Source organism: Bos indicus x Bos taurus, chromosome X (assembly GCF_003369695.1).
Source record: "Bos indicus x Bos taurus breed Angus x Brahman F1 hybrid chromosome X, Bos_hybrid_MaternalHap_v2.0, whole genome shotgun sequence".
Taxonomy (NCBI): Eukaryota; Metazoa; Chordata; class Mammalia; order Artiodactyla; family Bovidae; genus Bos; species Bos indicus x Bos taurus.
This window is the reverse complement of record NC_040105.1, coordinates 46,941,905-46,955,415: the sequence shown is the minus strand read 5'-3', so window position 1 is coordinate 46,955,415 and position 13,511 is coordinate 46,941,905. Positions and strand designations below refer to the sequence as shown.

Genomic DNA, 13,511 nt, shown 5'->3' with positions numbered 1-13,511 from the left:
TCCTTATCAAGCTACCAACAGTATTTTTCACAGAGCTAGAACAAATAATTTCAGGTATTTTTCACAGAGCTAGAAAAAATAATTTCACAAACTGTATGGAAATACAAAAAACCTCGAATAGCCAAAGCAATCTTGAGAAAGAAGAATGGAACTGGAGGAATCAACCTGCCGGACTTCAGGCTCTACTACAAAGCCACAGTCATCAAGACAGTATGGTACTGGTACAAAGACAGAAATATAGATCAATGGTCCAAATTTGTTTCTACTGTGTATTATTTCAAATCTAATGAACTACATTGGGAAGGGAGAACTTATGTTAACTTTCTATATGTCAAAGGAGGCATATTTACCCAGTTAGTACTGTTAATGAAGCTCTTTCCAGCCTTAGTCTACTTCACTTTCTGCCTCTAAGTCACCAGTTTTTTGCCTGGCACCTGTTTTCAATGATCAATGTTTTACTGCTCAAACATAGATCTACCATATTGATCAGGAGGGCTTTGATATTCTTGAAATTTGATATATTAATCCTGTTACATTATCAGTAGTTTTTTGACCCTTCAAAACTTCCACAACAAGAATTAAGTTTGACAAAATAGTTAAGACACACATTAAGATGAAAAATTCCTTCTTGGAATATGTGAATAGTCCTGCATCTACCCCATTCTTAGATGATGGATATGATTAAAAGATTTCCTGAAAGAGATTTGTTTTCAAAATAAATGGGAGCTGGGGTATAGATTGTGTGAGATGGAGGAAAAGAAAATAAAATGATGATAGGATGGCCATTCCAGGCACAGGTCAGGAAGTCCAGAAAATGAAAAAAGTACACTTAGGCTTTAGTGGCAGGAAACATCAGAGACACAGATAGGAGGAGAACATCAAAGACTAAAAATCTAAAACCATGATTCCATGGCATTTTGAAATTATAAAGAGAGACTTGCATTATTTGTATACAGTTTCTTGTACCAGTTCCTTTTCCATTTCTTTTTTGCTGCATTAGCATGAGCAGGGATGATGAAACTAAAGACTTAATAATCCTTCATATTTTTTTTTAAATCAGAGTTATTAACCTGTACTCCCATGGGAAATAACTTTCTTAACTACAGTACAGTGCTTATATATAGTTATTTTAGTCCTTAGTCTTATAGTTTCTACTTATTCCCTGAGTCACTTAGGTAAAAAAAAAAAATCCTTCATTTCTTCTTTACTGTCACTAGAGTCTAAGATGTGGAAGAGAAATTTTCCTTGTAGTATTTCTGCTGCTGCTAAGTCACTTCAGTCGTGTCTGACTCTGTGCGACCCCATAGACAGCAGCCCACCATGCTTCCCCGTCCCTGGGATTCTCCAGGCAAGAACACTGGAGTGGGTTGCCATTTCCTTCTCCAATGCATGAAAGTGAAAAGTGAAAGTGAAGTCGCTCAGTCGTGTCCGACTCTGTGCGACCCCATGGACTGCTGCCTACCAGGCTCCTCCGTCCATGGGATTTTCCAGGCAAGAGTACTGGAATGGGGTGCCATTGCCTTCTCCGTGTAGTATTTCTAGTTACATTTTAATTCTAGGACTAGAGTTTTTAGACTTTCTAGAGAAATAACTGTGAACAAAGTTAGACTGTCATGGTTCAAATTCTGTCTGTGCTACTTTTTGGATGAATGTCCTTTGATGAAGAATTCACATTTAAGAGCTTTGATTTCTTCATTCCCGAAATGAGATTATTATACCTTAAAGCATTGTTACAGGGGTTAAATAGTTAATGATCATGGAACACTTCATTAGCAATAAAGCGAAATACCAATTATTAATCATTTTAACTAGTAATTTAATAGAACAAGAGGAAGTTCTATTTTTCTCTGTGACAGTCATTCTACTATGATTTTTAAACTCCAGCAGTCTGGTGGGCTATAGTCCATGGAATTGCAAAGGGTCGGACACGACTCTGCATGGGCACGACTCTCTGCACAGACACAGTCGGACATGACAACCCAGAGACTAAACAATAACAATAGTTCTAGAAGCCATCTGTTCTGAGCCAAATTCACCACAACTGCCCCATAAATCTCCTAACCTTATATCCCTAAGGAGAGAAAAGTTTTATACCATAATTTGCTTTGCATTAAAAGTGTGAAAGTGATAGTGTTAGTCGCTTGGTTGTGTCCGACTCTTTGCAACACATGGACTGTAGCCCACCAGGCTCCTCTGTCCATGGCAAGAATACTGGAGTGGATAGCCATTCCCTTCTCTAGGGGATCTTCCCAACGCAGGGATTGAACCCAGGTCTCCTGCATTGCAGGCAGATTTTTTACCACTATTTACTTCTGTTTGACAGAAACCCAGTTTTGCCTTACAATGGATGGTTATAGGCTGTAGATATGACCACATGGTTATGCTGTTACCATTACTGAGAGTCAAGCACACTGGTAGTTATAGATCTAGTGCATGTCTGTGATCTTTGTTGTTGTTCTTTTCTGTTTTGTAGATTGCACTGCATCATATTGCAACTGTGGAGAAATTGCCTGTCACTAGCCTGGGTTGTCCCCTGATCCTCCGCTGCAAGAATTTCCGGGTGGCCCACTTTGTTTTAGAATCTGATATTGTGTGCCATGAGGTTTATATTTCACTGCTAAAGCTTTCTCAACCAGGTAGTTATGATAGTATTTTTATCTGTTTTAAATAATTTTTTAATTATCCACCCCTCCACCAGAACAGCATAATGGAAGGATCATGGGCTATGGAGTTCAATAGACTTAAATAAGTTTGAATCTGGGCTCTGTTTCTTACATCTCCATGGTATTTGGGCAAGATGCATAACCTTTGAAGTCAGCTTTGTCACCTATAAAAATAGTGATAGTATAAGCTCGCAATGATAGTTGTTTCATGCATTTTCATTCAGTACTTGGTATATTGTAGATGTTTGACAGATGTTACTTCCTTCTCTTCCTTTCATCTTAAATATCAACTTGTAAATTTTTCCACAGTTCAGGAAGTAAGACTGCTTTGGAGCAAAATTTTTTTGTTGTTGCCTTGCAAGCTGTATGTTTTGCCTGTTGTTCCTACCCCTACCTTTGGTTCCAACTAGCAAACTAGGGAAATTTATCAGAGTGTTTAAACAGTTATCCCTACTTCCTCTGGCCTCACCTTCTTATCTTCCAGCCGAACTCCAGGTGGCTAACCCATAAGCTTCCTCTGGATTCGAATTATATTTCCCTTCACATTTTCTTCTACCTGTGGCCTAGAATAATTTCTTAGAATTTGCTGGTATTCTATATTCAGAGGCTATCTGTTAGCTGGCCCAGCATTTTGTAAAAGGTTCTGGAATACTCCATCCATCTCTGGAAAAGTTATTGCCATAGTTCAGTTCAGTTCAGTCACTCAGTCATGTCCAACTCTTTGTGACCCCATGAACCACAGCACGCCAGGACTCCCTGTCCATCACCAACACCCAGAGTTCACACAAAACCATGTCCATTGAGTCGGTGATACCATCCAACCATCTCATCCTCTGTCATTCCCTTCTCCTCCTGCCCTCAATCTTTCCCAGCATCAGGGTCTTTTCCAGTGAGTCAGCTCTTCGCATCAGGTGGCCAAAGTATTGGAGTTTCAGCTTCAGCATCAGTCCTTCCAATGAACACCCGTTATTGATCTCCTTTAGGATGGACTGGTTGGATCTCCTTGTAGTCCAGGGGACTCTCAAGAGTCTTCTCCAACACCACAGTGCAAAAGCATCAATTCTTCAGCACTCAGCCTTCTTCACAGTCCAACTCTCACATCCATACATGACCACTGGAAAAACCATAGCCTTGACTAGACGGACCTTTGTTGACAAAGTGATGTCTCTGCTTTTTAATATGCTGTCTAGTTTGGTCATAACTTTCCTTCCAAGGAGTGTAAGCATCTTTTAATTTCATGGCTGCAATCAACATCTGCAGTGATTTTGGAGCCCCCGTCTATTTCCCATGAAGTGATGGGACCGGAAGCCATGATCTTAGTTTTCTGAATGTTGAGCTTTAAGTGAACTTTTTCACTCTCCTCTTTCACTTTCATCAAGAGGCTCTTTAGTTCTCTTCACTTTATGCCATAAGGGTGGTGTCATCTGCATCTCTGAGGTTTTTGATATTTCTCCCAGAAATCTTAATTTCATCTTGTGCTTCTTCCACCCCAGGGTTTCTCATGATGTGCTCTGCATATAAGCTAAATAAGCAGGGTGACAATATATTACCTTGATGTACTCCTTTTCCTATTTGGAACCAGTCTCTTGTTCCATGTCCACTTCTAACTGTTGCTTCCTGACCTGCATACAGGTTTCTCAAGAAGCAGGTCAGGTGGTTAAGTATTCCCATCTCTTTCAGAATTTTCCGCAGTTTATGGTGATCAACACAGTCAAAGGCTTTGGCATAGTCAATAAAGCAGAAATAGATGTTTTTCTGGAACCCTTTTGCTTTTTTGATGATCCAATGGATGTTGGCAATCTGATCTCTGGTTCCTCTGCCTTTTCTAAATCCAGCTTGAACATCTGGAATTTCACGGTTCACGTATTGCTGAAGCCTGGCTTGGAGAATTTTGAGCATTACTTTACTAGCATATGAGATGAGTGCAATTGTGCGGTAGTTTGAGCATTCTTTGGCATTGCCTTTCTTTGGGATTGGAATGAAAACTTACCTTTTCCAGTCCTGTGGCCATTGCTGAGTTTTCCAAATTTGCTGGCATATTGAGTGCAGCACTTTCACAGCATCATCTTCCAGGATTTGAAATAGCTCAACTGGAATTCCATCACCTTCACTAGCTTTGTTCGTAGTGATGCTTCCTAAGCCCCACTTGACTTCCCATTCCAGGATATCTGGCTCTAGGTGAGTGATCACAGCCTTGTGATTATCTGGGTCATAAAGGTCTTTTTTGTATAGTTCTGTGTATTCTTGCCACCTCTTCTTAATATCTTCTGCTTCTGTTAGGTCCATACCATTTCTGTCCTTTATCGAGCCTATCTTTGCATGAAATGTTCCCTTGGCATCTCTCATTTTCTTCAGGAGATCTCTAGTCTTTCCATTCTATTGTTTTCCTCTATTTCTTTGTGCTGATCACTGAGAAAGGCTTTCTTATCTCTCCTATTCTTTGGAACTCAGCATTCAAATGCTTATATCTTTCCTTTTCTTCTTCGCTTTTTGCTTCTCTTCTTTTCACAGCTATTTGTTAGGCTTCCTCAGACAGCCATTTTGTCTTTTTGCATTTCTTCTTCTTGGGGATGGTCTTGATCCCTGTCTCCTGTATAGTGTCATGAACCTCTGTCCATAGTTCATCAGGCACTTTATCAGATCTAGTCCCTTAAATCTATTTCTCACTTCCACTGTATAATTGTCAGGGATTTGATTTAGGTCATCCCTGAATAATCCAGTGGTTTTCTTCACTTTCTTCCATTTCAGTCTGAATTTGGCAATAAGGAGTTCATGATCTGAGTCACAGTTAGCTCCTGGTCTTGTTTTTGCTGACTGTATAGAGCTTCTCCATCTTTGGCTGCAAAGAATATAATCAATCTGATTTTGATGTTGACCATCTGGTGATGTCCATGTGTAGAGTCTTTTCTTGTGTTGTTAGAAGAGGGTGTTTGCTATGACCAGTGTGTTCTCTTGGCAAAACTCTATGAGCCTTTGCCCTGCTTCATTCTGTACTCCAAGGCCAAATTTGCCTGTTACCTCAGTTGCTTCTTGACTTACTACTTTTGCATTCCAGTCCCTTATAATGAAAAGGAGAGCTTTTTTGGGGTGTCAGTTCTAAAAAGTCTTGTAGGTCTTCAAAGAACCGTTCAACTTCAGCTTGTTTAGTGTTAATGGGTGGGGAATAGACTTACATTACTGTGATATTGAATGGCTTGCTTGCAAATGAACGGAGTTCATTCTGTCGTTTACTTTGCTGATTCCTAGAATCAGCGTTCACTCTTTCCATCTCCTTTTTGACCACTTCCAATTTGCCTTGGTTCATCGACCTAACATTCCAGGTTCCTATGCGATATTGTTCTTTACAACATCGGACCTTGCTTCTATCACCAGTCACATCCACAGCTGGGTGTTGTTTTTGCTCTGGCTCCATACCTTCATTCTTTCTGGAGTTATTTTTCCACTGATTTCTAGTAGCATATTGGGTACCTACTGACCTGAGGAGTTCATCTTTTCAGTGTCCTATCTTTTTGCCTTTTCATACTGTTCATGGGGTTCTCAAGGCAAGAATACTAATGTGGTTTGCCATTCCTTTCTCCAGTGGAGCACATTCTGTCAGACCTCTCCACCATGACCCATCAGTGTGGGGTGGCCCCACGGGCATGGCTTAGTTTCATTGAGTTAGAAAAGGCTGTGGTCCATGTGATCAGATTGGCTAGTTGTCTGTGATTGTGGTTTCAGTTTGTCTTCCCTCTGATGCCGTCTCTCACTGCCTACCATCTTACTTTGGTTTCTCTTTTATTGCCACATAATCAATTTGTTGCCACAATTTATTGCCACATAAGTTGATCAAATGAGTTATTAACTATATGTTGAATTTTGTTAAAGAGGAAGTAGGGTTGACAGAAGAACAGATGGCTGTTTATCAGCCAGAAGCAGGTACTTGTTTTGACTAAACAAAATGCAAGAACACTGCTAATGTTTTGCTATATGTTACAACAAATACTGCAGTTAAGACATTGAAGATCAGTTAAAAATTTTGGTAAGGACCACTTTCTCAGTGTGTTAAAACTGGAAAATTGAATTCAGTCCATTATCCAGCATTGGGATCATATAAATATTTTTAAAAGAAGACTCTGAAGCATTATTTCAATTCTTATTCCTTGTACACAAATAAAGGCAGCCTTGTACACAAATTATTGTCCTTTTCAGGGGCTGATGACAAATACTCCCTTAGAGAGAAGAAAATCTAGCCTTTATTGCATTATTTGATGTTAAGTTTCATTCATTATTACTTTATTTTCATGCCTATATTTCTTCTATAGAATTACCTGAAGATCTGTATGCTTTTTCATATAATCCCAAGTTCTCAAAAGACATGAGGGAAAGTGGATGGAAGCTGATTGACCAAACATCAGACTTTGGACGTATGGGAATTCCTAACAGGTACTGGACTATAACAGATGCCAACAGAAACTATGAGGTAATTTTGTTATTGTTTTATTTTGGTTCACTTAATTGAAACAGAAGTATTTCAGCAAACAAAGTTTTGAAAAGGGAAGAAACCACTCATTATCTCTCCTTTTCATTCAACATTCAGCCATTCAACAAGATTTTTATTAAGTAACTAATGCATTTAAAACACCAAGTCAGAGTTCTCATAGTCTAAAGAATAGGGTGCTATGAGAGCATAGATGAAGAATATGGAATTCAAAGTGGAATGCCAGTAAGAGCCTCAAATGCTGGTGAATAGCCTGGAGAAGGGATTCTATCCTAACTTATACAGGGAGAGAAGGAAGGAAGTCAGTAAATAAACTCAGATCATGGATAAATTGAAGAATTTGAACGTTATTCTGAGGACCATAACCACAAGAGTATTTTGATTTGGAAATGTCTGTAAGTATATTTGTATTTTAGAAAGATAACTTTGATATTAGTATGAAGAATTGGTTTGCTGGAGTTAAGAATGCAGGAGAGTGATATGAGAAGTGATGAGAACCTGAACTAAGGCAAGGGCTATGGATGGTGAGGAGGAGATAGTTTTAACAGATTTTTAGGTAGTAGAAGTTAAAGAATTTGGTGACACATTAATATGGCTGGGAGAAAGAGGGAGAAGTTTAGTAGGCATCCCAGGTTTCCTGGTTTCTGGCTTAGGTGACCCAAGTGGGTATGGATATGTTAGCAAGATAAGGATCACAAGAAGAGGGTCAGACAGTATCTTTAGTTTTAGACGTGAGTTTAAGGTGATTTAAAAAATCAGGTATTTGATATCAAGCATTTTAGCCTAGATCTCCAGAAAGATTTCTGGGCCAAGTATAGAATCTCTCAAGTGTATTGATTCACTAGGAGGACCTGGCATATAGTCACTTGTGACTGTGATTTATTACAGTGAAAATATAGAAGGCAAAATCAACAAAGGGAAAAAGAGTAAAGTCTGGGGAAAACCAAACAAAAGTTGAAGCTTTTGCCCTTTCCCAGTGGAGTCACATAGGACATGCTTCAACTCCTCTAGCAATGTGACATGTGCAAAATGTTTCCACCTATAATGTTAGTTATTCTTAAGGTACATTTTGTTCTTATATATCTCAATATTTTCATTTCTAGAAAATAATAGCATACTTGGAAGAGCTTTTTACGTCAAGGATATTTTTGTTCTTATTTTTGAGGAATCGATGATTCTAGCTTATAGATAATGGATAGCTAATGCTTGAGTGCTATTCCAACCTGTTGCTGCTAGCAGGTAAAAAAAATGTAAGAAGATTAAGTTTAAAAAATTGAGTTTGTTTTCTTTTAGATATGCAGTACCTACCCTCTTGAAATAGTGATTCCTAAATCTGTTACATTGGGAACGGTGGTTGGAAGTTCAAAGTTCAGAAGTAAAGAACGTGTGCCTGTGCTGTCCTACCTCTACAAAGAGAACAATGTGAGTTGACAAAACTTCTCTGATGAGAACTAAACTTGGCTCTAGAAGACCTGGGTTTAAGTCACACTACTGTCACTTACTAGCTTTGTGACGTCAAGCATGTTACTTCTCTGAACTTTAGTACTTTTGAGGGGTTTTAAGTGGGTCATATCAGGAAAAAATATATGTGTAGTTTGTAAATTTTAAAGTGCTATGCAGATGTTAAGTGGCATTTGTAGTGTGTTCATTTATTTCTTTCCTGCTCTGCCAGCTCCTGCTTGATGGCAAGTAACTGTTAAATGAATGGGAACAGTCATATGAAAGGATATTTGTAGACTGTTGCCTCTCACTATAACACAGATTTCCTTATTCTTTCTCACTGTTTTTCATATAATTTAGGGTCTTATGGGAAAGCACTTGACTCCTCTGAGTCCCCTTCCATAAGAAGAGACTTCTTGCCTCTTGTGGTCTCTCTGAGATCTGGAATTAGACAAATAGTCAAGTTCTCAGGTGTTCAAGTGCTAAAGAGTATAGTAATGTAAGTGGTTGTCTGTGTCAAACTGTTGAAGTAAGCAGACTATATAACAACACTACCAAAATGTAAGGCAGTTCATTAACTCATCATTATTAGATGTACCTGCTACATAGCTGTGCTATTTTCATATTGAAATGGCTTTAAACAAACCAGTACTATGATTTGGCATTAACTCCTAAAATGAGTGAATTCTGTTCTCTTAAGAAACTCTAGATCTTTGTTCTATCTTGAATTCTTAAGTGAGCCTCTGGTATATGGGTGATATCACTGGGACTATAAAAAGCAAGAAAATTTCAGAAAAAATACTAGCCTAATACATACTAAAAATAGATAAAATTTTATTAAAAACCTCACGATGTGATTTTCTTGTAGTCTGGGTTTGTCAAGACTGGGTTGGGAATCTTAGCCATGTAGAAGAAAAAAAAGACTATCTGAGCAACAGTTTGTAGTAACACAGCCCACATGCTGGAGTGGGGAGGGAGGAAGGAAGCTGAGCTCAGTGTTACTGAAATGCTGGATTTCAGGGCTACGTATTTTTTTTATTTCACTATCTTGAGTTGGCTCATCCTCTTCTACTCACTGAACATGGGAACAAGGAGGATTTTTTTACCACCTGTAAATATGATCACTCAACTGACAAACATTTTTCTTTACAGGCTGCCATTTGCCGCTGTAGCCAGCCTCTATCTGGATTTTATACTCGTTGCATAGATGATGAACTCCTGCTAGAGGCTATTCGCCAGACAAATCCAGGGAGCCAGTTCTTGTATGTTGTAGACACAAGACCAAAGGTATCTATGTATCAAAACCCTCTCTAATACTTCTATTTTACTCATGCTGCAATGCCCCTCCCATGTAATGAGCTTTGCAATGTTAATGCGAAAGTTGGATTTGTGCATATGGGCTTGTTGTTGTTCAGTCCCTAAGTCATTTCTGACTCTTTGTGACCCTATGGACTGCAACACGCCAAGCTAACCTGTCCTTCACTATCTCCTGGAGGTTGCTCAAGCTCATGTCCATTGAGTCGATGATGCCATCCAACTATCTTACCCTCTGTCGCTCCCTTCTCCTCCTGCCCTCAATCTTTCCCATCATGAGGGTCTTTTCCAATAAGTCAGCTCTTTGCATCAGGTGGCCAAAGTATTGGAGCTTCAGCATCAATCCTTCCAATGAATATTCAGAGTTGATTTCCTTTAGGATTGACTGGTTTGATCTCCTTGCTGTCCAAGGGACTCTCAAGAGTGTTCTCCAGAAGCACAGTTCGAAAGCATCACTTCTTTGGTACTCAGCCTTCCTTATGGTCCAGGTCTTATATCTGTACATGACTACTGGAAAAACCATAGCATTGACTATATGGACTTTTGTCAACAAAGTGATGTCTCTGCTTTTTAACATGCCATCTAGGTTTGTCATAGCTTTTCTTCCAAGAAGCAAGTGTCTTTTAATTTCATGGCTGTAGTCACCGTCCGCAATGATGTTGAAGTCCAATAATATAAAATCTGCCACTGTCTCCATTTTTTTACCATCTATTTGCCATGAAGTCGACAGCTTATGGTGAATGATGTCAGATTCGTGATCTCCAAAGAAGATTTAGCTTTCCGACCAGTGACCAGGCTTGATCATTCAAGAGCTTTTGTGTAGCAGAATTTTATTAAAATATAAAAAGGGACAGAGAAAGCTTCTGACATAGACATCAGAAGGGGGATGGAGAGTGCTCCTCTAACTAGTCTTAGCAAGGGAGCTATATACTTTTTAATTGGTTATTACAGTAAACCAAAAGAATGTCTCAAGGTTGTAAAGATCTTACTAGACCCACTCCCACAATTTACATTTTAAGATGACAGGATTAGAATTAACAATAGAAAGATTTTACCAGACCCACTCCCATAATATACATTTTAAGATAACAAGATTAGTTAAAAGGTTCTCAAGAAGGAGAAACTTGTCCTCAAGCAGGATACATTGTTGTTATATAATCCTTACTAAGACTAGTGAGGGCTTCCCTGATGGCTCAGAGGTTAAAGCATCTGCCTGGAATGCGGGAGACCCGGGTTTGATCCCTGGGTCGGGAAGATCCCCTGGAGAAGTCAATGGCAACCCATTCCAGTACTCTTGCCAGGAGAATCCCACAGAGGGAGGAGCCTGGTAGGCTACAGTCCATGGGATCACAAAGAATCGGACATGACTGAGCGACTTAACTCACTCACTCACTCAAGACTAGTGAAAGTCGCTCAGTCATGACTCTTTGCAACTCTATGGACTGTCGGCTACCAGGCTCCTCAGCAGACAGTCCATGGAGTTTTTCAGGCAAGAGTACTGGAGTGGGTTGCCATTTCCTTCTCCAGGGGATCTTTCTGACCTAGGGATCGAATCCTGGTCTCCCACACTAAGACTAAGGAATGTAGAAAAAATGTTTGTCCTTTCCTTCTTCCAGACCCCTATCTCCTCTTTGAGAGCCCCAGACCCTTTGTTCCTCTTTGGGGACCATGGACTTCTTATCAACCTACCTAAAAATTGACTCTCTCATTCCCCCCTTTTCTTTTAGGAGAATTGTGTTGCCAAGGGAAAGGGGCATCATTTTCATTCCATAACTACTTCCTGCTTTTGAGGAGTGTCATCCCTAAATTGTGGAGGCAACATATTCTCCTAACCCTCATATTGAGTGTCTCTGATCCAGGGGCCCCAAGTAATAGTTGGAGGAGGCTGTGGCACTTGTAGGAGCCTGGACAACTATTTGTAACTTAAAAGTTTTCAGACAGTTAGAAACAAATCCCATTATACAGTTACAGATCTAAGGCAAAATAGTCATTAAACCAAGTTTAATAATCATAATCATAAACATAATCAATATTAAAAGTTACATTATGTCCATAATTAAGGTACAATATGTTATCAGTCCCTCTTAGGCTTGTTAGATGTAATGAGATCAAGAAGAGGCATCAGATATGATTGTTGTTGGTGAAGGTATTTGCAGACTTGAAGAAAGTCCTTTCCATGAATGAGAGAAACTAACCATGTTAAACCTTCAATTGATGAGGAAGGGAGTGCTCCACAGAAACGGCAGTTAGAACGATTGTGTCAGCTGGGTCAGGGGTCACCTCCTGGGGTTCTTGTAATGTCTCTTGAAAAGCTGAAAGCTGAGTCACATAGTTAATTCTAAGGCTTTAGGATCTAAGACAATATCTGTGTGCAAAAACTGTCATAGAGACAGTCCCTTCTTTGGGGGATAGTTCAAGCCCTCATTAAAGGCTGGGCAATTTCCCCATAACCCAGAATCCAAATGTGCCAGTAGCCTGTAGTGCCCAAGAGGATTATCCTCTCAGTTGTCTTAAAAGTCATAGGTAGAGGATGGTATAGTATAGGTTTAACTCTAGAAAGCATTCTTCAAATCAATGACTGAAAAAATATTTGGCTCATTCAGGAATTTCAGACAATAAAGTATAAGGATTAGGCATTTATTATTCATAAATCTTGAACTAGTCTCCATTTATCATTTGACTTTTTCACACCCAAAATAGGAGTGTTGCATAGACTATTACAAGGAATTAATAGCTCCTGTTCCTTTAAATTTTCAATGATGGGTTTTAACTCTTCCTTAACCTCAGGCTTTAATGGATACTGTTTTTGATGTGGAAATAAGTGAGGGTCTTTGAGCTTGGTAAGGAAAGGAACAACATTTTGTGCTCAACCCACAGTTTTTCTATCAGCCCACACTCTATGATTTACATTTTATTCAGTTAAAAGAGCAGGTTCCATATTCATGAAAACAGAGGCCTGGACCTTGTTCAGTATGCTACTGCTGCTAAGTCGCTTCAGTCATGTCTGACTCTGTGCGACCCCATAGACAGCAGCCCACCAGGCTCCCCCGTCCCTGGGATTCTCCAGGCAAGAACACTGGAGTAGGTTGCCATTTCCTTCTCCAATGCATGAAAGTGATCAGTGAAAGTGAAGTCGCCCAGTCATGTCCGACTCTTAGCGACACCATGGACTGCAGGCTACCAGGCTCCTCTGTCCATGGGATTTTCCAGCCAAGAGTACTGGAGTGGGGTGCCATTGCCTTCCCTCCCCAAAAGGGGTGAGGGAGACTTTGGCAGGATCAGAAACTCCTGAGAAAACAGCAGAGTCCCAGTTGCAGCTTAAAGTATGACTGAAATAATAGCATTTGGCTCATCTTGACAGTCACATTACAGTAGTGGATTGGGAGGAAAGTGGACCAGGGGCTTCAGTGAGCACTGAGAAAGTTGCCTCAGGGTCCAAAAGAAAATCGACTGATCGGCCCGCCATAGTTATTAATATCTGGGGTTCCTCAGGTGTTATTAGGATGGGAGCTTGTGTGGGGACCCCAAGGCACCTTCAGTCCTGATTGTCTTGAGAGTCTGACCCCTGGGGCCTGCACCTCGAGGGCAGTCTCTTATCCACTATGGTCCTTTGC

At 39.9% G+C, this 13,511-nt stretch overlaps 1 protein-coding gene across 3 annotated transcripts in view; it reads left to right on the top strand.

Annotated features, from left to right (window-relative positions):
• MTMR8 (myotubularin related protein 8) overlaps positions 1-13,511 on the top strand; it is a 317,771-nt gene that overhangs the window by 57,305 nt on the left and 246,955 nt on the right. For all 3 annotated transcript variants that reach the window (XM_027533709.1, XM_027533707.1, XM_027533708.1), the window contains exons 3-6: positions 2,474-2,636; positions 6,968-7,125; positions 8,437-8,565; positions 9,736-9,870. In XM_027533709.1, the coding sequence (XP_027389510.1) occupies positions 2,474-2,636; positions 6,968-7,125; positions 8,437-8,565; positions 9,736-9,870 (585 nt within the window). The remainder of the gene's footprint in view (positions 1-2,473; positions 2,637-6,967; positions 7,126-8,436; positions 8,566-9,735; positions 9,871-13,511) is intronic.